Source organism: Haliotis cracherodii, unplaced genomic scaffold, assembly GCF_022045235.1.
Source record: "Haliotis cracherodii isolate W230 unplaced genomic scaffold, xgHalCrac1.p SCAF_7, whole genome shotgun sequence".
Classification (NCBI taxonomy): Eukaryota; Metazoa; Mollusca; class Gastropoda; order Lepetellida; family Haliotidae; genus Haliotis; species Haliotis cracherodii.
Window position 1 is genome coordinate 47,187,719 of NW_027266330.1, and position 26,096 is coordinate 47,213,814.

At 40.2% G+C, this 26,096-nt stretch overlaps 1 protein-coding gene across 3 annotated transcripts in view; it reads left to right on the forward strand.

The window, feature by feature from the left end:
• LOC139448605 (E3 ubiquitin-protein ligase RNF13-like) overlaps positions 1-18,598 on the forward strand; it is a 32,140-nt gene extending 13,542 nt beyond the window's left edge. For 2 of the 3 annotated variants that reach the window (XM_071230168.1, XM_071230169.1), the window contains exons 2-10: positions 3,639-3,762; positions 4,146-4,232; positions 4,383-4,508; positions 9,122-9,212; positions 11,069-11,265; positions 12,825-12,918; positions 14,499-14,579; positions 15,062-15,274; positions 17,040-18,598. In XM_071230168.1, coding sequence (XP_071086269.1) covers positions 3,652-3,762; positions 4,146-4,232; positions 4,383-4,508; positions 9,122-9,212; positions 11,069-11,265; positions 12,825-12,918; positions 14,499-14,579; positions 15,062-15,274; positions 17,040-17,299 — 1,260 coding nt within the window. In that variant the 5' untranslated portion in view covers positions 3,639-3,651 and the 3' untranslated portion in view covers positions 17,300-18,598. Of the gene's footprint in view, positions 1-3,638; positions 3,763-4,145; positions 4,233-4,382; positions 4,509-9,121; positions 9,213-9,462; positions 9,548-11,068; positions 11,266-12,824; positions 12,919-14,498; positions 14,580-15,061; positions 15,275-17,039 lie in introns of all 3 variants that reach the window. The other variant, XM_071230170.1, reaches the window with a different exon arrangement.
• The last annotated feature ends 7,498 nt before the right edge of the window (positions 18,599-26,096 follow it).

The following is a 26,096-nucleotide window of genomic DNA, read 5'->3' on the forward strand; positions in this document are numbered from 1 at the left end:
AGTCCTTCAGTCCTTGTCAAACTGCCCAATACATGTTGTTTAGGTATTATAGGACTAGAAGAAATTTGCGATTTTAGGTTTTTTTTGCTCTATGGTCATTATAAGGTCTAGTAGGCTAAAACTGTTAGTTTCTATGACCGTCCATTCTCTTATGATGTATAACCACAGATATACTCATCGCAACAGATTTGTTCGGAAGTGATGCTGTGATATAACAGAAATACTGTTCAAAGAAGCGTTAATGCTCAATCGCACATTCCATTTATATGGTGCTGAGGCTGTGCATCGAGATTCCCATTGTGTTATTATTCTATTCTTATTCATCATCAGTCATTATTCGAGATCACAGATGGCTTGTATGAGTTCACCTGTAGATATGTTGCCAATACGAGTTAATATAGGTAGACTGTATTGGTAGGGCTGCAACGATACAGGAAGGTCACGATACGATACGCATCTCGATATTCTGGATATGATACGTATCTCGATACGCAATGATAAAAAAAAGAAAAAGACTTAAAGCATGTAAAGATTGAACCTTTCATGATTTTGGAACAGTCAAAATTATTTTATAATAACAAGACTACTGGACTTGTTCAACTTTCCTTCAAAACAATTCAAAGTTCAAACACCAGAAAATAATTAATGTACTCCACCAGTGATACAACTTCAAAGAATTTTGATGCAATGGTTGAAGAAATTGTATCTGAAATTATTGTTTTATCAGGAATAATTTATTCCAATATCGTGGTACCTTCGTTGCAGCTTTTACTATATGATGATATATTTATAATTATAAGAACCACAAGTGTAGGATTTTGGTACTGGTGATTACTGTTGCAGGATATTTTTACGTATGGAACAATTTGACCAGTCACCCTAGGGACTTCCCGTGCTACATGTATTTCGATTGCGACATATGTTGACATATATTAGCCAAATTGCCACAAATATGACTTTTAACGAGTCAAAGTATGGCATTTTAAAATACATGTATCCTTTCTCTAGCAACTAAAGTTCGTTTCAATGTGTCAAAAGCGGTAATCTGACCATGGTTGCTGTATCTCTTCACACACGATTTCACATAACTTAATGAAAACAATATTAAATGAAATTTTGAATAAAGTTAATAAAATATATTACAAACACATGTCCAGATATACAATGAACACGTTTTAATAACAAGATAGTATAATAATGGTATTGAATTGCGTTCTTCAGTTCGGATTTGCTGACTGGTATTTTCGGTGTTATGTGCTTCCGGTGATCAGCTGATAATATGTTTTATGAGATGGGGGAAAAACAACTGTCGGTGAAAAACCTGAGCTTATTAAAAATGTAAGTACGATTTTGGTAGCCATGCGTTAGCACGCGCTATTACCAAGTTAGCGGTTTGTTGAAAGGCACAATAGCGAGGAAACGCTGTACTTGAGATTTGCGTTCCGTATCGTGTCGTATTGATAAATGGGCCCACGTTTATCGTATATCGTATCGTGGGTCAAGTATCGCGATGCATCGGAATATCGGGGTATCGTTTCACCCTTTCGTATTAGTATAATGATGTGGTATTGTATTGATGGGCTGTCAGAATGAAATCTCAATTTCCATAAACAGTTTTGGAACTCATCTGTGTCCTGCTGTCTCCCAATTATCAGCCAAGGGCTGCATGGGCTGGATCGCCTTGTCAGGTACAGGCCGTCAAGCCAAGCAGATGAGCCATCAGTTACAAGCTTGTGACATGACGTGGACAAATCTTATTACTGATATACCCCAGGGGGAGTCAAGGGCAGAGTAGCTCCCAAGTGTTAGCTACAGTATTCATTCCATAAAGCAATTTTAGCGCTCAGGTGATCATATCTCCTACACTTTCACATAAACTACAACTGTTGTAGTGATGTGATCATTTGTGGAAACGGCCCAGTTAGTTAGGATATAATCTGTTTGTGTGTAATTGTTGACATAAAATGGAGTGAGTGCTGCTGTCGGGTTGATTGAAATGACATGTTTATGCAATAGGATTTCAAGCCTGAACTCTTCTAGTCCTTTCACAGACATAAATCATTTTCTTGATCATGTTGATCACTATCCTTTATTTTCACTACAAAATTCATTAAGCCGCTGCTTGTGTAGGGGTTTCCTGAATGTGTTGTCAGATCAGGCTGATCATGGTCTTCATGTTTGTACCTGATGATGATGATTAGTTTCCTAAGGTATGATTGGATGACATTGAAGTTCAATCAGTGCGAATTAGGCGTTATAACAATCTCATTAAAATCAGACCTTTGTTCTCGCTACCGCTAAACAGAGATCTGATGACATCCCATTAGGGCTCACGTCGGAACGACCTTTCATCCGACCAATCAAAGCATCACTTACCAGATTAGGAAAGTGACAGTCGGAATGTGATTTCTAAACATGCAACCTCGAAAACTTTAATATGGGGTATTCCGAACAATAGTTACGGGTTTAACGACTGAATCCTTACAATTTAGACCATATATTAGCCATTCCAGAATGTTTTTTTGTTCAGGTTTCAAATTTGTAATCAAGAATTTGCCCAAATATGTTTTGAAACATAGTCGCCAATTTAAAATAAGTGCCGTTAAGCATGAGAAAGCAGCCTTCTGATTGGTCATTCCATTGGTCGGTTAAAGTTCACGCAAGGTTGGTCTGACGTGACCTGTAGTCGGATGTCCTCAGATCTTTGTTTAGCAGCAGCGAGAACTAAGATCTGATTTGAATGAGATTTGCGTTATAAGAGCACACATATAAGTGGGTACACAATATCTTGAGTTTGTATTACTGGAATTCAATGAAACTTGATATAAATAATCTCTATGGTGAGGTTTCAATGACATCCTTCATGCTTTACATTGGGTTTGATTGATATTTATTGTTAGTCAATCGCACCTGGAAATCTAAAAAACCATATGTTTAGCTCATCATGCTCATTGTCCCTCCTGCTGTCAACCATTGGTTTGATAGTCCCTGAGACTTGAGTATTTACAGAAGGTAGGATGAAACACAATGACATTTCCTTTACTAGAACGTCCATTGAGCTTCACTGAAGACGATGTAACTTTCTGTTTCTGGCAGAATCCTTATCAGCACTGTGTCAAAATATAGGCACTGCACTGGTTGTAACCTCAATACAACCATCTTCCATGGTCCCGAGGACTCCCATTGAACCTGGTTAAAGGGTGTAGCTGTTATTTTTTGTCTAGTATTCACTTACTCATCGACAACTTGGTAATGAGCATGATGAGTGAATAAATATTATTTCACACCGCTTTTACCAATGTTCCACCAATATCACATGGTTGAGGAATTGGGGACACCAGAAATGGGTTTTACACGATGCAACCGTGTTGGTAGCTTGCTCCAAGGCTGTACTAAAGGATAAGTCTTTGTACATGTTGTATGTGCTGTAATTCTAGCCTTAATATAGGCAAGTCTAGATAAGAGGACAGTCTCTATAAGGACAACTTGTTCTTAATAGTTATGGAATCTAGAAATTTTGATTGAAGCTAATAATTATTTCCCTTGTGAAGAATGAGACCTGGGTCTTTTGTGTGACGAGTAACTTACTACTATGATCATGATGATTGTAATGATATTAATTGTTGTGTCTGTTACAGGTGAGCTCCCATCATGTTGGTGGACCGCCCAATCCCGGGGCACATCACCGGGCTGTACATCTTCACTGTGCTCAACCTGTTTGCTATGCTCAACGTCTCACTCGTCAGCGGTGAAGTTACTGTCGTAAGTTGTGGTTGCTATTGCAACTTTTGTGAAAACTAATCTGATTTCCTGATTTCAGAATACTTGTAATGGCAGTAGGAGAATCAAAGACTTCAAAGGGAAGAGTTAGGCGTATGAGTGGCCCAGTCTACTAAGGCACCGCAAGAGTGGTGTACCTTAGGCGACTAGAAATAAAGGATTATGATTTGGAGTCTCAGATTCATCCTAAATATGTTTGTCAGCACCAGACCCAGTGTTTGTGGGTTTCACACAAGTGATAAATTTCTAAGGCCATCATCTTGTAGGGCTTTCCTCCCACATGAAGCTGACACACTGTGACATTACTGAAATATAAAGTGGCATCAAACCAAATTTAGTCTCTCCTCCATTTTTGTGTTTAACAGCTGGACATCAAACAGAATGAGACGATTGTCATCTTCGAAGATATGGAAGCTATTTTTGGGCCCAGCCTTCCAACCAATGGCATGGTGGTAAGCAAATTGTTGTTTTGAAACAGGTAATCTGTATTTCCAAGTTGCAAGGAGATTATTCTGTTATTGTTTTGTATGGTTCTCATCGTCTTTTTTCTGAAAAAGACTTGTTGACTCTTGTGTTCAAAAATCTTTGTAATCTCCTAACAGGGTCGACTGATGTATGTAACTCCACGCAATGCATGCATGCCGGTGGATCCTCCCCCAGAAATGCCAAAGGACGGAGTGGCGTGGATCGCTCTCATCGCCAGGGATCACTGCGACTTCGCACTCAAGGTGAGCTTTATACCATTCCAGGTTATTTCTTCAGTAATATCTTTTTAGAAACCTATATGTCCCAAAACAGATACAGGAAATGTTGATGTCAAAAAGTTGTTCATTGTGAAATGTTCTGAAATAATGTAACTTTGAAATGCGTTTTTTTTATACTAATGTTAGATTTTGATACAATCAAACCTCGTATATATTTTGTCATTGAATAAGGGGTGGTAGGGTAGCCCAGTGGTTAATGTGTTCGCTTGTCACGTCGAAGACCCGGGTTCGATTCCCGACATGGGTACAATGTGTGAAGCCCATTTCCCGCCGTGATATTGCTGGAGTATTGCTAAAAGCAGCGTAAAACCATACTCACTCACTCATTGAATAATAACTCCAAGTAACTGATAATTTCAACATAATTTCAGATGTTTTAATGAAGAACTTTCCATTTTGGCTTAATGTCAGATTTTAAGAATGTTTATATAGAAATTTGAAATCTCAGTCTTATCCCTATGAAAAGTGAATCTTAAGTAGAATTCTAAGCTTGGTAAGAGAGCTTTGTTGCATCTTTTGGGCCGTTTCTTGGATTTCAACACGTTTTTTCACTTTAAATTCTGAGTGTCTGTCGTAATTCTTTTAGCCAATGCAAAAGAACTTTTCCGAATTTCAAAGCACACTCTGCTCTGACATTGTGGTACAGAGCCAGGTTCAATGTGTGCCCAGTTGTGTTTGTTAATGGTAGTGTTCTCTTTTCACTTTTGTTTTCAGTAACATAGAAAAACAGACCAAAAAAATCATATTTTGAGAAAATGTGCTTCAACCTTTCACCACACACAACAACCTGTTCTCTGTTCCCCCGTGTCGATGCACCCACGTACACCGAAATCAGGGCTTGAAAAATTTCTTCAACTCAAATTGTCTTGCAGGACAAGTAGATAATATTTTGTACTTGTCGTGCAATAGTTTCACTTCAGTTATCTCCCTTTAAAAACTAGTTTTGATATCTGCTGTGCAAACGCACTTGTTTATTGCTGTAACAGACAGTTGCCAAGTATGTTAATGATATGAGTGACATGTATTTCATTATTGCTTCTAGAGATGAAAACATATTTCAGGTTTGAAATTAGCTAATTGAAAATTATTAGAGTAAATTTAGAGATGAATTGATACGATTGAAGTATATGTGTTTCCCTACTACTTCCTCGCACTGCACATGCTGCCACTCGTCAATACGTACAGACTAGTGGATCCTTCAAGCCCTGGCCTCACAAAATAGCTCATCCTTTTTGATACTTTCTTTAATTTGTGACCACCTGGCCAGACCAACTCTGGTTTTGTGGTATTGTAACCAGATGGTGCGGATCAGTGCTCACACTATCGACCACTGACTTGGTCAAAGCTTGATCACAGTACTGGCTGTTGTGACGTAGCTGACTATGGTGTGATAATCACATATTGATGTAAAAGCCTTCACGCCATGTTTTTGTTTAATCTAATAGTATGAGAAGAAATAAGGACTAGTATTGAATGATTTGTTGAATATGTGTGTTTTACATGTTGCTTTTCTAAAATCCTGTTAAGTGTTCTTTGTTTACCATGTTTACTGAGAGTAATTTTGTAATTTCAGTCAGTAATAATAATTGTAATTCCAGACCTACAGCTGTTTGAATTTGATTTTGAATTTTAATATTCTTAAGATTTTTCTTAGTCTTTGCTTTTTATAATGTAAATGTTGTCTGTGCAAAGTTTTGTAAACTTGATTTTATCTACTTTGTCTCTCATTTAAGTATTCCTTATAAGTCATATTTTGGAAGCCATTGCAAACTATTGCTTGTAATGCACAGTTTTCCCAGAAGAGTTAAAGATCTTCCATCTCTTAGTGAGTGAAACAGTGAAAATCATTTCAACATATTTTGGACATTTTGTTCTTTTGAAGTGGAAATGATGGAAAGGAAGACTGTGCAGCACTGTTTATTTGTTTGAATTTTCAGTTTTTTAACAAGGTATTCCCTCCTCCTTCCCAACTTTCCAAGCACAGCTCAAACCAGCACCTCTCCAGTATTGTGCAGACCTACCTTTGCTTTGAAATAGTCTTCTTGAAGCCTATGAAATATAGGACTTTTTAGTTTTGAATAATATGTCTAAACTGCGTAAGGGAGCCTCCATGTGCAGTGCCGATCCCGTATGCATGCCAAAATACCATGATCGATAATTTGAAACCCCAGACTCTTGGTTTGTCGGCACCAAACTCGTACTCGTGGGTTTCTCCAAAGTTGTACACATCTAAGCCCTGAATCACTTGGGCCTTTCCTTCCAACTGAATTATGGCGTTAAACGAAAACTCACATGTTTATGCTTGTTGTGAGAAGGTCAGATCTTTGCGGACTGTTGTGTAAGGTTCAAAGTAATCCCAACTTACTCACTGGTACCATGAGGGGTCAAGTTTTCAATTTAGAGGTGTCAAATAACATATAACATCTACATTGAAAGTGTCCCATTTCTGTCTTGAAACAATTATGATGTTGAGGTTGTTGACTGGACTTCAGGAAAACATACATGTTGCTATATCTACCCTAGCCATAGGATATTTCAATCTTTTTCATTTATGTCTTTTTTTTCCCCAACTGGATACAATAATTTCTGATGAAAAACATTTAAGTTTGTTCATTTATAAAACTGATTTCTTTATAAAAACCTATCAAAGTATAAACACTGTTTGGTCAGAACTTCCTTGTCAAGTCCACCATAGAGCTAGTTTGGAGCTGGCTCGTTGTGTCATCTGTCAACCACATGTCTGATTCTCAAACAATGGTATTTCATTGATAACCTTTCATGCAGGGGAGGAATTCCCATGATGTAGTCAGGAAGCTTTGTAAGCAAGCTTTAAGGATGGCTGCTGGTCTGTGTTCAGAGTATGGTATTTTACTTTTTCTGAGAACATGAAGAAAGGTATGTTTGACTTTGTTTGCAGAAGTTAAACCATTCCAAGATTTTTATGGGTGACCCAGGAATAATAAACCTATTCCGGTAAACAAAACCTATTCTAAAAAGGGGCGGTCAGGTTGCCTAGTGGTTAAAGCGTTCGCTCGTCACGCCGAAGACCCGGGTTCGATTCCCGACATGGGTACAATGTGTGAAGCCCATTTCTGGTGTCCCCGTCGTGCTATTGCTGGAATATTGCTAAAAGCGACTATAACCACACTCATTCACTCACTATTCTAAAAAAAATAATTGGTCAAAAACAATATGTCATTTGAAGCTTGCCATTCCTTTCTAGGTGAAGAACAAACGCATGCTCATGGTTTAGCATTCAGGCTGTTCGCGGAGAGAATTAGAATAGGACAGACTGGGCCGCCATGGCCCAGCAGTAGTTTGAATGTCTGCCATTTGAAACTTCCGAGTGACAAGGTTGCAATGAAGACTTGGAGTACCTGAGCATTCTGACTTCAAAAATGTGTCCTCACAGACTATGATAACTGATATGGAAGCTCTGAATATCACTTTCTCTGGTGTCTCGAAAAATAGGTTGTTTGCATTGTTTACCATTGTATTTTCCTCCCTGCAATGTATGTTCACAGGCATTGTATATTCTAGGAACCAAAGGGGGGGTCGAGTAGCCTAGTGGTTAAAGCGTTCGCTCGCCACGCCAAAGACCCGGGTTCGATTCCCAACATGGGTACCATGTGTGAAGCCCATTTCTGGTGTCCCCCGGCCGTGATATTGCTGGAACATTGCTCACTCTAGGAACCAAAACAGAGAATGTTATGACATATCTCTCCTGGGTGATACCATTGTTTGAACCAGCTATGTGTCAATACAATGATTTTGAATACGACATGATTTATGTTTGTTTTCCGCACATTTCTTATTTAAACAGAATTCACACTGAAAAACAACTTGTCAAGTTTCTTTTTTATCAATTGAACAAGGATCCTCTTTGTATAAGAATTTGAGTTTCCGATATACATTTGATCAGTTACACGTTTTGAAATACCGTTAGCATTCATCACAACCCAGGGTTTATAATCAAGCTGGTCCAACTTTTTACAGGATACAAAGACGTTAATTTGGTTAAATGTTTGTGATATCAAGGTGTGAAAATATGTGACTTTGTTTAGAAATATTTTTTAAGTTGTTTAATACATTTTTCTGATTGTTTGTGCGACTGGAAACTGTGACATTTCTGTAACATTGGAGAGAGAACATCTGCAAACCAACAAACACCAGACTTTTCAACATTTTGTCCTTTCCAGTGGAACTAACATAGAGTTATCTCCCTTCATTTCCATTCGGTATTTGTTGAATATTCCTGATATATTATTATACTAGAAGCTGTTTTTTTCAATCACTTGAGTTAATCATGTCGGTGTGAGTTACTGTTTTGTTCAGCTTGACGCCTGAAAACTTGAGTCATTGCCAATAAGCTTGATGTTCCCTTTTTTTTCCAAAGCATGTCCTCCTTCTTGCTTAGTCTGTGTGTCTTGACGATGCTGAGAACGTAGGCTTTGTCAGATCGGGATCAAGAGAGGTACTGAAAGGGAGTGAACGATCTGATTTTATAGAGATTAAAACACATCACAAGACTGTCCCCAAAAAGAGGCCATTGAAGAAATGGTTTGGTGTATTTTCAGGTTTTGCATGCGCAACAAGCGCAGTTTGATATGGCCATAGTTCAAAACAGCTTCAACAACGATGAACTCGTCAGAATGGGAGGAGGGAAATGTAAGTCATATGCATGGTGTGTTGCCATGGAGATACTAAGCTTTCACCATGGTTATTGTTTGTTTCTGTAGCAACTGATTGCATGGTTTCCTTGGTTACATTAACAAAGGCGACCATTTTGAATACATCTCACTAAATCTCCGATTTGGATTTGGGTGTATTCTGGATGGTGTCCTAATGTGCTTGTTCCTATGGTGATGGTAGAGTCCATGTTGGTGGATAGTGTAAGAATGCAGTGTGAATATTTCAGGTTTATAACGTGCAGCAGAGAGGTTACAATGTTGCTATTGTCCACAATTCACAGGGAAGGGACAAGCTTATTAGAATGCCAGGTGGTAAGTGTACTAACACCCCTATAGTCAAATGGAATAACCTTGTGTTACCTTATCATCAAATGGAATAGCCTTGAGATCCCCCATCTAAAAAAGGAAGCATGCCTTTCATGAAACAACAACAACACACACACCCATTACGGGTCATGTCAGACCAACCTTTCGAGAACTCTGACCTACCAATAGAGTTACTGACAAGAAGTCGACATTAGCCAATCAGAAGGCAGCTTACTCATGCTTTACGGCACTAATTTCAAATTGGACACTACGCTTCGAAACATATTTTGACAAATTCTTGCTTAAAAATTTGAAACCTGAACAAAAGAACATTCTCGAATGGCTAATAGATGGCCTAGATTGTAAGGATTCAGTCGTTAAGCCCATAACTATCGTTCGGAATACCCCATTTTAAAGTTATTGAGGCTGCATGATAAGAAATCACATTCCGACTTTCACTTTCATGATCTGGTAAGCGACGCTCTGATTGGTCGGATGAAAGGTCGTTCTGACGTAACCCTTAATGGGATGTCCTCAGGTCTTTGTTTAGCGGTAGCGGGAACTAAGATCTGATTTTAATGAGATTGCCCCGACTCACTCAATTGTTTTTAATGATACTTGTATAAATTGAGTGGATTTATTGAATGATAGTTGGTATTTGTGAAAGATTACTGTTTAGTTAGTGTTGGATAGTCATGTCTACCAGATTGGAGCATGTACTTGCTGTATGGATACTCACCAGAATATTTCTAGAAAGGATTTAATATTTTCAAAATTGTTCCTGCTGAACTGTTTTTTAAGTCTCTTCTCTCACATTTAATCTCTTAATTGTTGAATCTAACTGGTATTTTTCAGGTTCAGTCTGTGTTGATGAATCTGATGAAAATAAGTAAAACAATGTGAACTTCAATGAAGTCTTCCTAGATCCTTCGTGTTCTCCATCTGGAGGCGTACCCGTGAAGATCCAGGGTAGAATAGGTCTTCAGCAACCCATGCTTGCCATAAAAGGCGACTGTGCTTGTCGTATGAGGCGACTAACAGGATCGGGTGGTCAGGCTCGCTGACTTGGTCGATGCATGTCATCGATCCCAATTGATTGGATCGATGCTCATGATATCAATCACTTGATTGTCTGGTCCAGACTCGATTATTTACAGACTGCCATCACATAGCTGGAATATTGCTGAGTGCGCTGTAAAACAACAAACAAACAAACCATATGGAGGGGGTCCCTCAAAAGCAAAACAGCCTTACAATGGTACTTGTTGTTACCCTGTCTGGCGCTCGGCTAAAAGAGAATGAAACAAGGACTGGCAGGCTTGGAGTCAGTATACTGTGTCTGAGTGAGGTATCCTTGTTAAAACTACAGCATGGTGTCTCAGCATTTGTCTGGACTAGAACAAGCGGCCACACCCACACATATGTGAAGCAGGTCGCTATTTAAGTGTAATAATCTTGAACAAGACATTTAACCTCACCACCTCACTTGATGTCTGTGCATCCTTTAATAAATGTTCATCATTACAGATGGCAATGAGATTAACATCCCCTCCGTATTTGTGGGATACCACAATGGCATCACCCTTGGCACAGAATACACCTACCAGAACAAGAACGTCCTCATCAACATTGACGACGGTGTCCCCGACATTGACTACAAAGTCTACCTCTGGCCCTTCGCCATCGTCATAGGAACATGCTTCTGTCTCATGTTGGTGTTTATGGTAGGTATCATTTTGTCAAGTGTATGAGGTTAACTTTGATTTAGGCCAGGTTCACACAGTGCCGATTATGGCTCCCGTTTGAGATCAGATAGCGCTACGACATGAAAAGTGAAAAAGTCTGATTACTATCCTCAATGATCTGGAATGTCCTATCATTGTCTGAACGCAGTCGTATTTGTTCGTAACAGAGTCCTACGGATTGGGAAAGGTCCAGATAGGTCGGCCAAGCACTCCCGACAGTATGGTGCGTCCCCTAACATTCGGGAAACTCAGCCGATTTTGTCTAGTCAGATTACAATCGTTACTATGCAATGACAGGTTCTGCTGCATTGGATCAAAATCGTTACAATATCCTGTGTTGTCTGGACTGTGTCCTGTGGATCTGGACACTGTCCTGATGAACGGGCATGAATTGTTCATTGCCATTTTGTAGATTGAGTCCAGATTGCGTCCAGATCTTGCCGAATGCGAACCGTCACTGTCTGATCTCTGTCGGATCGCATTCGGGAAACAGATTCGGTTGTTTTCTACCATGCGGAAAATACAAATCGGATCAGAGTCGGATTGAGAACGAGAGAATCGGGAAGAATTCGGCTGGAATCGGCTGAATCTGGACACTTCCTGAACATATCTGTATGGTTGTGAATTTCCTGCCACGAATCACAGGATCTTGATCAGACTTTTGACACATTTTAATCGGGAATGGTCCTATCAAGGACAGCAGTAAAAACCCTGAATGTGTGACTGAGCCCTTAGCAAGCATTACTGCATCCTCAAATATAACCTCAGTTGTGGTGTAACAAACTCCCTTTCCTCATATATCATCTTTTCTTTGGCGTGTTCACATGGCATGATGTTAAAGATAGATGTCCAATCAAGTCACACTGTTCTTGAAGGAAGGAGTGCATCAGTTTTCAACTTTAGTGTGTTGTCTAAAATACGTCCGTTAGCATAATGACTTCCCTCCCCCTGTCTGAACACGCATGATAACTCTTCTCCAACTCAACATCATGTGATGTTATATATCAAGGGCTAGCTAGTTGAGGCTGTGATTTAGAGTGTAAATCTATCCAGACTCACGATTTCAAAGTCATGAGCAGGAGTTTAGTGCAAAGTTAGTGATGATATCATAAGAGAGTCGGAGCTCGTGACATAACTTCTGAATCGGAGCTGTGATGGCAAATAGGTATAGATCATAATCGAAAATGATCAGGAATCAGTTATGACAGGTGGCAATTGCTAAAATGAACCATCTTACCATAATCAGGATAATTACCATTAGAAAACAGCAGGAAATACTCATATTTCACACTCACTCACTCACTCACTCACTCACCTTTAGCGATGATGTTAATCATTGTTTGCTGATGTGGGAGAGTAGTTTGGACTAGCTATGTGATCCTCTGAAGTTATAAATCTCACAAAGTATCTATGGAATGTGTTCATGATAAGCATGGGGGAAAGAAACTTAAGTAGGCCTTGGAACTAATGTCAAAAAAGTATTGAAGACTTTGAGATGTTTCCATTGCAAACCTCTAACAGCAGCCGTTCCCTTTCAGGTTGCTAAATGGTGTCGTGACATCAGACGCCAGAGAAGGTCAAGGTTATCGAAAAGACACCTTAAAAAGATACCAATTAAGAAGTTCAAGAAAGGTAAGCACTATAAATATCAAATGAATTTCTGTATGCTTATAAGATTGCCTCAGTGATTGACCGACATGGAGAAATGTTCTTAATGTACTCCCTGGTCATCTTGGACAATTGGACAATCATGGCCCTTTACAATCTGTGAATGTTGTAGGGCAGGTGTTGGTCAGGCCCTTTACAATCTGTGAATGTTGTAGGGCAGGTGTTGATCAGGCCCTTTACAATCTGTGAATGTTGTAGGGCAGGTGTTGGTCAGGCCCTTTACAATCTGCGAATGTTGTAGGGCAGGTGTTGGTCAGGCCCTTTACAATCTGTGAATGTTGTAGGGCAGGTGTTGATCAGGCGCTTTACAATCTGTGAATGTTGTAGGGCAGGTGTTGGTCAGGCCCTTTACAATCTGCGAATGTTGTAGGGCAGGTGTTGGTCAGGCCCTTTACAATCTGTGAATGTTGTAGGGCAGGTGTTGGTCAGGCCCTTTACAATCTGCGAATGTTGTAGGGCAGGTGTTGGTCAGGCCCTTTACAATCTGCGAATGTTGTAGGGCAGGTGTTGGTCAGGCCCTTTACAATCTGCGAATGTTGTAGGGCAGGTGTTGGTCAGGCCCTTTACAATCTGCGAATGTTGTAGGGCAGGTGTTGGTCAGGCCCTTTACAATCTGCGAATGTTGTAGGGCAGGTGTTGGTCAGGCCCTTTACAATCTGTGAATGTTGTAGGGCAGGTGTTGATCAGGCGCTTTACAATCTGTGAATGTTGTAGGGCAGGTGTTGGTCAGGCGCTTTACAATCTGCGAATGTTGTAGGGCAGGTGTTGGTCAGGCCCTTTACAATCTGCGAATGTTGTAGGGCAGGTGTTGGTCAGGCCCTTTACAATCTGCGAATGTTGTAGGGCAGGTGTTGGTCAGGCCTTTTACAATCTGTGAATGTTGTAGGGCAGGTGTTGGTCAGGCCCTTTACAATCCGTGAATGTTGTAGGGCAGGTGTTGGTCAGGCCCTTTACTATCTGTGAATGTTGTAGGGCTGGTGTTGGTCAGGCCCTTTACAATCTGTGAATGTTGTAGGGCAGGTGTTGGTCAGGCCCTTTACAATCTGTGAATGTTTTAGTTAGGGCTGGGATGGGTAACTCGGAGGCCCGGGTAGGGTGGGTACTAAGTAGGACCTGGGTACCCACAGGACTACCCAGACCAGTAGTTAGCATGGTTAGTCATGTGATATATTGTTTAATGACAAAAATATCTAGAACTCTCTGGTTACACTACAAGTCACTAACGTTCGCATTTCTTTCTGACTATGCACCCATTCCTTCTGATTTTTCATATGATTGAATAAAGGTATAACATAATACAACTTCAGTGTATGAATGACCAGATTGTTTAATACGGGTATCTAAACACGTTTTGCCAGGGCTATGCTAAAAATGTTCCCAATCTGACAATTTGAGACATCTGAGACCTACGGTGGGTACCTGGGTAATAGGGGGTTGGGTACCTGGGTAATAGGGGGGTGGGTACCCGGGTAGTAAACTTGGACTCGTCCCAGCCCTAGTTGTAGTGCAGTTGTTGTTCATGCCCTGTACAATCTGTGTTGAAGGTGACTACTACGACGTGTGTGCTATATGTCTGGATGACTATGAGGAAGGCGAGAAGATGAGGGTATTGCCGTGCTCACATGGTAAGGATAATCACATGATAATCAAATCATACTGACAACCATCTAACCAATCAAAAGGAAGCCTGTTATAGGCATAGTGACCTGTTGGTCTAAGATGGCATAATTCACACTGCAGAGTTGTGTCCCTTAGTAATGTCAGGATTGCCTGATGGGTTTGAATCCAAGATTTGTCCTCATTTTGATCCTTGTTTGCTGGAACCATACCCATTATCAGGAAACTAAAGTGGTAAACCATGACCTGCATCAAATCAGGTGTTCTTCCCATATTAAGCTGAAACACCATTAGAATTTCTGTTCAAAGCAGTACTGACCCTGATTTTCACCATAGTGGTAAATGCCTACAATCTGCATGCCTTCAGGCTTTCATCCCATATTATATGGTAGCTGTAATGCTGTTTCAAGTGGTGCTAACCTCAACTCACTAATTCAGACTGGTTTGTAAAGTAGGGACAAAGATGAGTCCTCCATGCCTGGTGTTTCAGCCTACCATGTGAAGTGTGTCGACCCCTGGTTGCTGAAGAACAAGAAGACATGCCCGGTGTGCAAGCGACGGGTGATACCAGGCCAGGATGCCGAGTCCGACTCGGAGTCTGACGAGGAGAACAGCACCTCCACTACACCCACGGAGGCCACCCCCCTCCTGGGAGGTCAAACCAGAAGTAGTCCCAGTCGCAGGTCGACCTTCGACACTTCAGGTGTGTTTCATTCATATGTAGTCTATTGTTTGACACTACATATTCTCAGGATCTCTTTATTTTCTGTTCCTGTAACCGGTAATTGTGGTAATAAGGTAACATTGGACAAGTGAACACAGAAAATATATGCTCCCTCCAAGTCTTGATTCAGGAGTGGAATCTTCTGAATAGCTTGTCGTAAGAGGCGACTAGTGAGATCGGGTGGTCAGGCTTGCTGACTTGGTTAATAAATGTCATCGTATAGTCTGGTCCAGACTCGATTATTTACAGACCACCGTCATATAGCTGGAATATTACCGAATGTGGCGTTAAACAACAAACAAACAAAAAACTTAACATTTGCAGCTTTAGAAACCTGAAACCTGAAATCCTAAATTACCGAGACCAAAAGCTGGAGGTAGAGGTACCCATAAGAGTACTTGATAGTTTCCTACCTGTGGACAATCTCATTAAAATCAGATCTTATTTCTCGCTACCACTATACAAAGATCTGAGGACATCCCATTAGGGGTCACGTCAGAACAACCTTTCATCCAACCAATCAGTTTGTCGCTTACCAGATCATGAAAGTGACAGTCGGAATGTGATTTCTAATCATGCAACCTCGAAAACTTTTACACAGGGTATTCCGAACGATAGTTATGGGTTTAACGACTGAATCCATACAATCTAGACCATATATTTGCCATTCCAGAATGTTCTTTTATTGAGGTTTCAAATTTGTAATAAAAAAATTGTCAAAATATGTTTCCAAGCGTAGTCGCCAATTTGAAATTGGTGCAGTAAAGCACGAGAAATCTGCCTTCTGATTGGCTAATGTTGACTTCTTGTCAGTTCTTCCATTGGTCAATCAAAATTCGCACAAAGTCGGTCTGACGTGACCCGTAATGGGATGTCCTCAGATCTTTGTAAAAAGTTTGTTTAGCCTTAGCGAGAATTAAGTTATGATTTCATTGAGATTGACCTATGGAGTACAAGACATTATTACAAAACTGAAGTCAGGTACATAATCATTTAGGGTCCTTAACACTAATGTTAGAGGCTGAATCTAGATTCAAATACTATATCAGCAAGCCTCAAGGACCTGAGGACCCATCTTAATTTTGAATACTACATCCTTAGGATATCATTTATTCATGTTTATTGTGATAGGTCTGAAATATGTCAGAATGGTGGATATTACATTATGTAACTAGAGTTACATCTCCTTGATTACGGTACCCAGGTAGGGTCGGGTAATAGGGGGGTAGGTACCCGGGTAGTAAATTTGGACCCTAGTCGTCACATTTTGCAGGAATATTGCGGAATCTTTGTATCATCACATGTAATCATGCGTTTGTATTTGTTATGTTCCTCCATCACCTGCGAATACATACCTCAGAAATGTGGTGCAGTCACTATTTTTTACGACCAAATCAATTGACGACCTGGTGCGGAGAGAAGGCAGCCAGCGAGTGCTCTGTCCAATGGGCGCTCAGCTTACATGTACACACAGCCGTCTTTCTCATTTGACAAAGTTTATCCACGGAGAGGAGCTCATTTGACTCCATCTGTTAAAAAAAGCCTCATTTCATTATTTTGCCAAACTTAGACATGTCCCGATTTAATCGCCATATGTGTTCATGGAGGACGTCGTGTATATAAGCCTGAGAAGTATTGACGTTGCCTTACAATTTGCTTCATGAGAATAAATCCAACGTTTAAGTTAAGATCTTTATAGCGGAGCAGAGTTGATGTCACTCAGTGCTGTGCTCATTGTTTTCAGGACTCCCAGAAGCTGTGAGGGGACAGGTCATGCCAGGTCAGGGGTCAAGGTCGGTCGAGGTTGAAGACGATGATGAGTCTGTAAACTCAGAAGATGGGGCCGTCGGGGGAGTTGTACAGGAGTCAGTAGAGGTTGTTGTTGAAAATGAGAATTCACGCAATGTAAACACTAATTATGGATATTCAAGCGAGGAGGAAGTAAATGTTGTAGGTAACGACAAGAACAAGGAGAAAAAGAGAGAACTGAACCAAGTGGTTTGAAAAGACAACCTGACCCCCTGGAAACTGTATTTACCAGTCAATGACAATGAATTGGAAGAGTCCATCATATCATCAGAGGTAGAGACTTATGGTGATGTGGTGGTGATCAGTGATTAACGGATGATATTACAATGCTGTGATTAGATCAATGCTGACAGATTGCTTGATGAGTCAGGTGATGATTTCAGCCAGTGGGATGAAGTTGAGGATAAACGCAGAGTAGCAGGACAGTCTTGTTATTGAAGATGTTTCTTGTGAGTTGAGTAATGCTTCAGGGTTAATGTGAAGTCACATTCGAATTGGTCCCTGGTATTAAGCTGGAAGTGGGGCATTCTAAACCTCACCCCGATAACAAGGTCATGGACTTCGGGTGGTGTGCAGTTTGACCTTGATGTACTTTTTACAAAACTGAACTTATAGTTTACATTATTCTATGTGTTAATAGTAATGATGTGAAAGTTGGAATGAGACACCCACCCAACCAATCTGGTGCCTTGTCTCTTAAGCCAATCAACAGCCAAATACACTGAACTGATATAAGAATGCTTGTGATTGGTTAGCCCGTGGAGGGAAGTATGTCAAGTCTCACCCTACCACAGGGAAGTGAGATAGTTGTGATTATCAGTTGAAGTTCTGCTGAAGCAGGCTTACTGCAGGACGGTTGAATTTGAAGCACTGCTGAGCTGATTTAATGTTTCAGCATTGCCTAATTAATGTTTCAGCATATTGAAGCATTGCTGAGGTAATGCTGCAGCATTGTTGAAGCATTGCTGAGGTAATGTTTCAGCATATTGAAGCATTGCTGAAGCATTGCTATTATAGTAATAGCATTGCTGAGCTATTGTTTCATCATTGAAGCATGGCTGAGCTGATATTTCTGTGACTTCAGCAGTGTTTCAGCTCCTTCCACAGTGACTCAATCACAGAGAAAAGAGTTCAGTCTTGAAGCCAGTTTAAACCGTCTGTACCTCTGCTAAACACTGTGTGAATGTGTGACTGTAATGTGACTGTTTTAACCACTTTTCACAGACACTCTTCCATGTGCTGCATGCTCTAGGCAGACAATGTCTGATATTTTTCTTTGTGTATTGATTTGTAGGATGTTTCAGTCATTAGGACCATTATTTGTTCTTCATGTTGTGTTTATTGTAATCACGATGACTTCTTTCAGCAATTATTTGAATGTATTTATTGTAGGCAAAGTCTTTCAGGTTCAATTGTCAAAATAGAACATTCCATGGTACCATTAATTCCTCCCTGATTACAGCCAGAGGTCAAGAAACTGCCTGCCCCAAGCAAGACTGCCCCTTCGATGACACAGAAGACTATTCTGAAACATCTGCAACAATCTCTACCCATGGAATGTCCTTCATTAGTGACAGATTGCCAGGGCTCCAGGTGATTGAGGAGCCCTGTCTAGCATAGGACTTGGTTCCTTAGTCTGTCAGACTAAGGAACCTTAGTATTTTCCCTTCCACCCAGCCCTTACTGTAATGCTATCGTCTTAATGAAGCAAGTCTAGATTTTCCTCAGGTTCATGCCTGAATCTCCCATCTCACTGGGGCTCCTTTTCGATTCAAAGGCAGTTGTTTGTTTCTATCAAAATTATATATTTTCTGAGACCTAGCGTTAATCTGTCAGTACTTGAGCAATACTGGAACAGTTGAGTAGCTTGATGGTTAAAGGGTTGACTCCTCACGCCATGGACCTGGGTTCAATTCCCAGATGGTTACTATATACATGTGAAGACCTACTCGATGTTCCCAGTCTCGATGGCTGCGATAGTGCTAAAAGTGATGTATAACATACCCACTTAAATCAATATGGGTCCCCTGGTCCTATATATTTGATATCTGGTCCATCACTTTCACATGGAATGGGTAACTTGTTGGCCGTATCTATTCACATCAGTCAGAAACTCAAGTGTGCAGGGAGAGGAGGTTTCTGTTGTCACAGAGTTGAAGTTAATGATATGAGATGTTACCTCTGCCTCGAGGAGCTTTGAGGGACATATATCACCAGTGGAAGTCGTCAATCTATTAGTGTTTCTGATTGTTCATAATTTACTTCGAACTTATACATCCACAAGTGCTTTTGACAGTTCTGTGCTTGACAGAGATATAAGGTGGAGTTACAAACGTAAAATCAGTTTGAGAAGTTAAACAATGAACATCCGCTTCGAAGAAACTGAAGTAGTGAAAGTAGTTTGATGTTATTTATTATGAATTAATTACTGCTTCCAGAATTAGTGTATTTTGATTGTTAATTTGTTTTCAAGAAGTAGCATCTCATTTGGAAGTGATTTTGTATTTCAGCTTCACCAACTCCTGTTTTGTACATGGTGTATTTCCTCTTTAGTTAGCGATTTCTCACACTCATCTGCTGTACCAGGTATGTGTTAGGGCTGAGACGGGTAACTCAGGTACTCGGGTACTCGGGGCGGGTGGGTACTGAGTAGGACCCGTGGTTAGTCATGTGATTATATTGTTTAATGACAAAAATTATCTAGTACTCTATGGTAACACTAAAAATGACAAATGATCACATTTCTTTCCGACTATGCACACATTACTTCTGACTTTATATGTTTGCATAAAGATAAAACTTCAGTCAACTTCAGTGTATGCATGACCAAATCTTTTTATACCTGTATCTAAATACATTTTGACAGGTGTACGGTCAAACGTTTCCCAATCAGACATTTTGTACCTATCTCTTGGGACCTACAGCAGGTACCCGGGTAGGTTCGGGTAATAGTGGGGTGGGTACCTGGGTAGTAAATTTGGACTCGTCCCAGCCCTAGTATGTGTGTATGTACTGAAATTATTCAGTTTGTGATAACCACACACAATTGTTTACAGTATAATTTGTGCCGCTTATCCACAGCATTTTTGTTGTCTTGCAGTGCTGGAATTCTTCGATATTTTAGCTTGATGTTATTCTGTTTTATACTAGTTCCACTGGACAAGCTGAAGTGTTGAGAATTCTGGTGGAAAACAGTAAGGTATATCATCTACATTGGATATATCCCAGGAGATATGATCAGCTGTTGGAGTGCTTGAACTTATGGAGTTCCTATCATGTGTAGAGAATATAGTCACCAAAGGGAGATAACTCTCAACTCTCTGTATGGATGGCTTTGTTACTGTTGTCTTTGAGGAGTATATTGACTTGGCATATTGCTGTCCAGTGGAAAAGGTTGAAATAGAAGAACTCTGAGTTTGAAAATGAGGACAATGTTTTGGGACATTACAGTAACTTTCTCAACTACGTTTGATCAGACCAATTTCCTTCAGTTAAATCATTTCCAATAATGTCGGGACAGGTGATGCTACGTTGAAAATATGTCCACACAAGGCCGGTCGAAATAAAAATGCAAATGATAGCTTTATCTATTTATTTATTTGAAAGTCATTCGGCCATGGTGTTAAAACTGCAGCTGGCTTCATGAATCACGGAGAGTGATGTAGACATGGATTTTATATATAAGATATTTTAATTAAGTTCCGTATTATCAATATAGACAAAAAATATGACTATTTTTATGTTTTATTTCTTTCTAGGATCGGCTGCCTTTCAGAAGGGGCGGTGGCCCGTGAATTTTATGGCATAAATGAGGAAAGAATAATTAAGATTATGAAGATTGGTCAGATCAAACCCACTTGTGATTGGGCTGCATGTCCACATATGACTGCGATGGTACCTTCTATACATAGATACAAGTATATAAACACAGGACTCCAGTATGTTAATCAGATGTAAAGCCCTCACGTTATATCAGTCATGCTCTGTGGATGAAGGTTTCCATTGCAAGTGTGCGGGAATACTGCTTGTGACAAGTGTGGATGAATCACACACATGTTGTACCATATGCCACTGTACAATGCTAATTTTTAGTTTTCTATTTATCTTATTTTATACAGATAACCCTGTGGGTATAACCTATAAGCTTGGAGGAGGCCTTATATACTGCAAGTTATAGATGTATGTCAAGTATTCCATGTTTTTGAATGTGATTTGCATGTTGATTGTAGATTTGTTCATATTTGTACAATATTTAACACCATGAATACTCTTGAAACCGCTCGGGAGATATACCGTATTCGACGTAATAAGCGCCCTGCTCTAATATATTGGCTAGTGATTAGTCCCAATTAGCACTCCTTCTGGTTGATCAATGTACACAAGACTTACTTATTCATGTATAATACGCACCCGTGGGTTATATGCACCCTTAATTATGGGCAATTAAATTCTGGAAAAATATATTTCAATTGTCGTATATAAACATTTCAGGCTGTCAGCATAAACCATGAAATTTACGATCTTTCAACTCTGTTTTTTTTTCACCAAAATAATATTCTAATAATACCCCACTATTTCTAATTTTGAGAGCATCCTGGGCGCTTATTATGTCGAACACGGTAGGTCACTACACATCAGGATGAGTTAAAAGTGACAAATTGAGTTCGGCAGAGACCCAGCTATCTAAGCATCATAGTTGGATCAGCAGTAGAAACTAACACCTTTGGTCCAATTGTCCTTATAATGATAACATACAGCAAGACACTTACAAATTGGCAAATTTCTACTTGTCCTTATGATGCCTTTGCTATTGGGCGGATTGGCAAGGACTACAGGACTAGAGCCAATTTCTAACACTGTGGATGCAGTTCTACTGTCACTTTGTCTCTGCATCTGTTGATTGTGTGTTGGTTACGCCAGTCATCCATCTGTAACAGATGCCTGTCTCTGTAACTGTTAGCTGTAACATTGTGATGTTAGGAGTAACGCAGTGACTCACATTTCAGTTATTGTGACAGAGACCTGTAACCATGGTAACTGATAATTCACAAAGTGTAACGCATTAATTCTGTATCTGTCAATTGTTACATCGATTTCTGTATTAGATGGCGCCCCAGTGGCCAAAAGTACTGTACTCTATGATGCAGAGTAGCATTCCTTGCCTGAGCCAGGATCCGCTAGTTGTCGGGTTTGAATCCCCAATTATTATTATGTTTTTTGGTTTGTCAGAATCATACCCCTAGTCATTGGTTTCAAGAAAGTGGTGAATGTCTACGACTTGCATCACTATAGGCTTTTCTTCCATTTTGAGATAACATGCTGTGATATGACTTAAATAGAGTTAAGAACAGTGCTAAACCCAACTTTCACTTCTTGCTGCAGACAGAACATGTGCCATATGTACTTTGTATGTTCATTCATAGAAATTCTGCTTTTATTCGATCAATTGTATTCAAAGGCTAAGCTCCTTATAAGTTAACATAAAAGGAAGTTCACCAATAGAACTCTGATGTCTCTTGGGCCATGAAAGATTGCTTACCTCCATTCTCTTGAAAATAAGGAAACTTCACTTTGAATTTCCTCATCCATGCTCAGGACAGATATGTTGTTAAGTGTAGCCCCTAATATGGACTAGCTGTTGAATTCATTTTGTGACCAGTGTTTTTGTAAATATACCATTTCACCATGTCCAGTCTTACTGTATCATAACATCTTCTTTTAACACTTTCAGTGCTGTACGACCATTCCTGTAATCCTTTGTAAGAAATTCCAAAATAACAGTGCCGATTTTATCCCTCTGAAAATGTTAATTGTAAAAATAAGCTCATGAATGCACTGAAGCTGATAAAAGTATTCTTTGTAAATAAAATGATTAAACATTTTTTGTGTTATTGTCTTCTTGGGTGTATGTGAGAACATGTAACTTTCAACTCGTCAAGTATCTTGTAAGAATTGATGACTATACTATTAAGATAACGATGATAAATCAGCATTAGCCATATAATTTTTAGTTGCTTGCGTACAAAATGTACAATTATGCATGAATTTATTATACAACACAATAGTATAACAACAGTCTGTGTAATCACCCAAAGTAGCTTTTTCTGCTTATGTTGCCTTGCAGATCATTATCGACTGATCAAATGCAGGCTTTACATACATGCGCGAGTTAAAATCACTCAATAACTAGGTGTAGAAAGGTGTGAACCCACAGTTATATAATGACATGGCTGTCTAGCTGACTTAGAGTTTATCCCCATGGACGTTCTGGGTAGAATAGGTCCCCAGCAACCTATGCTGGTCTCCTTGTGAGGATTCTGCGTAGAACAGGTTGCCAGTAACTTTGGCTGATCTCTTTGGGTCGTTCTTGGTTAAAATAGGTCACCAGCAACCTGTGCTGGTCTTGTGAGGATTCTGGGTAGAATAGGTCCCCAGCAACATGTGCTGGTCTTGTGAGTATTCTGGGTAGAATAGGTCCCCAGCAACCTATGCTGGTCTCCTTGTGAGGATTCTGGGTAGAATAGGTCACCAGCAACCTTGGCTGACCTCCTTGTGAGGATTCTGGGTAGAATAGGTCCCCAGCAACCTATGCTGGTCTCCTTGTGAGGATTCTGGGTAGAACAGGTTGCCAGTAACCTTGGCTGATCTCTTTGGGTCGTTCTTGGTTAAAATAGGTCACCAGCAACCTGTGCTGGTCTCCTTGTGAGGATTCTTGGTAGAATGGGTCACCAGCAACCTGTGCTGGTCTCCTTGTGAGGATTCTGGGTAGAATAGGTCACCAGCAACCTATACTGGTCTCCTTGTGGGGATTCTGGGTAGAACAGGTTGCCAGTAACTTTGGCTGATCTCTTTGGGTCGTTCTTGGTTAAAATAGGTCATCAGCAACCTGTGCTGGTCTTGTGAGGATTCTTCGTAGAATAGGTCCCCAGCAACCTATGCTGGTCTCCTTGTGAGGATTCTGGGTAGAACAGGTTGCCAGTAACCTTGGCTGATCTCTTTGGGTCGTTCTTGGTTAAAATAGGTCACCAGCAACCTATGCTGGTCTCCTTGTGAGGATTCTGGGTAGAATAGGTCACCAGCAACCTGTGCTGGTCTCCTTGTGAGGATTCTGGGTAGAATAGGTCACCAGCAACCTATGCTGGTCTCCTTGTGAGGATTCTGGGTAGAATAGGTTCCCAGCAACCTGTGCTGGTCTCCTTGTGAGGATTCTGGGTAGAATAGGTTCCCAGCAACCTGTGCTGGTCTCCTTGTGGGGATTCTGCGTAGAATAGGTCCCCAGCAACCTATGCTGGTCTCCTTGTGGGGATTCTGCGTAGAATAGGTTGCCAGCAACCTTTGTGCTGATCTCTTTAGGGTCGTTCTTGGTTAAAATAGGTCACCAGCAACCCGTGCTGGTCTCCTTGTGAGGATTCTGGGTAGAATACCGGTAGGTTCCTAGCCAACTGTGCTGGTTCTACAATGGCCACCAAATGGATCAGGTGGTCACTCGGTGACTTGGTTGACTATTTTTTTCTCGACAACATGGATCATTGCATTATTTACAGACCAGGGTCATGTTAAACTGCCGAGTGCGGTGTTCAAGACAATCCCACACAGGGTCACTGACACCAGAAATGATGACGTCACGTTCAAGATTTGTGTGTGTGTGTGTGTCTGCTTATACTAGTCCGGACTAATGCCAATTTTTATAGTGCTAGCCCTGTGAGATACCATGAATACCCTACTCAGACACAGTATACTGACTTCGAGCTGACCAGTCCATGTTTCATCCCCTTAATGCTGAGCGCCAGACAGGGTAACAAGAAGTACCATCTTTTAACCTTTTATGGTATGATGCCGCCAGGTATGATGAGCCCCGCAGACACCTGACCAATAGACAACAGAGGCGATCCCAGTTGTAGGTGACTTAATGGATCAGGTCTTGGAATCTCGATTGATTGTGTGTCATTGTGACCCCATTTTGATATCAATCTCTGGATTGTCTGGTCCAGATTTGATATTTACCGGCTGCCATAGCTTGAATATTGCTGAGTGCGGTACTAAACAACAAACAACCACTGTATGCTCGAACAACAGTTCTCTGGAACAATTATAGATGTGCTAGAAAAAACAATCTTAACAAAATTAAGACAGGAAACATCAAATTTAATCATAAAAGTGAATTTCAAAATGTTAAGAAACTACAAACAATGCAGTTGCCATGTTATTATTGTATTGAGGTTTCTATTTACACCAGCAGTGAAGACACTTGATAGGAATGATAAAATACATGTGTCAGGTTACATACCTGTATTAAAATAGAACTCTTGTTTACAAAATAATTTATTCTACGAAATCACATTTCATTGTTAGATCTCAACACCAAAGACCAAGTAGTGAATGTAGGCCCTGCCACACTCCCAGCTTGGGGCAACTGGCTATTAGACCACTTCCAGTGCCTTCACTTCATCGGTAGATATCCTATTGCGGTAGGAATTCTATCCCAGTAGGCAAACAGTTGTATTGCCTGTGTTTTGATTTATAAGTGGCCAACCATGTCATATTCCTTTTGATATTCCCCAAAATCCTTGAAAAATATAATTTGTCCCAAGGCATATCTGGTTTTACAAAGAAAGGAACTAGTTAACTGGACAAGCTGGATGTTTTGAAAAATAATGTGTTGCTCTACACTATTATACAAAATATATTGCATTCTATCAAACAAATATCACAGCACCTGCCCCAAGAACATTAAATGGTTGAACCTAAGACAAAGCAGATACAAATACAATAGGGTGAAAAATACCTTATCTACTTTGTAGACATGAATAGATGTGATAACTTGTTTGATGGGTTGCATCAGGTATCAGTGGTTCAACGTTAGTGTCATCAATATTTTTTAAAAACCATGGAGGTTCAAAATATATGCAGATAAAAGGTCTGGTGCTTAACATTGTATTAAAGGTGTATATAGAAAAATATGGTTGTGAATCAAAACAACACTTGAAAACAG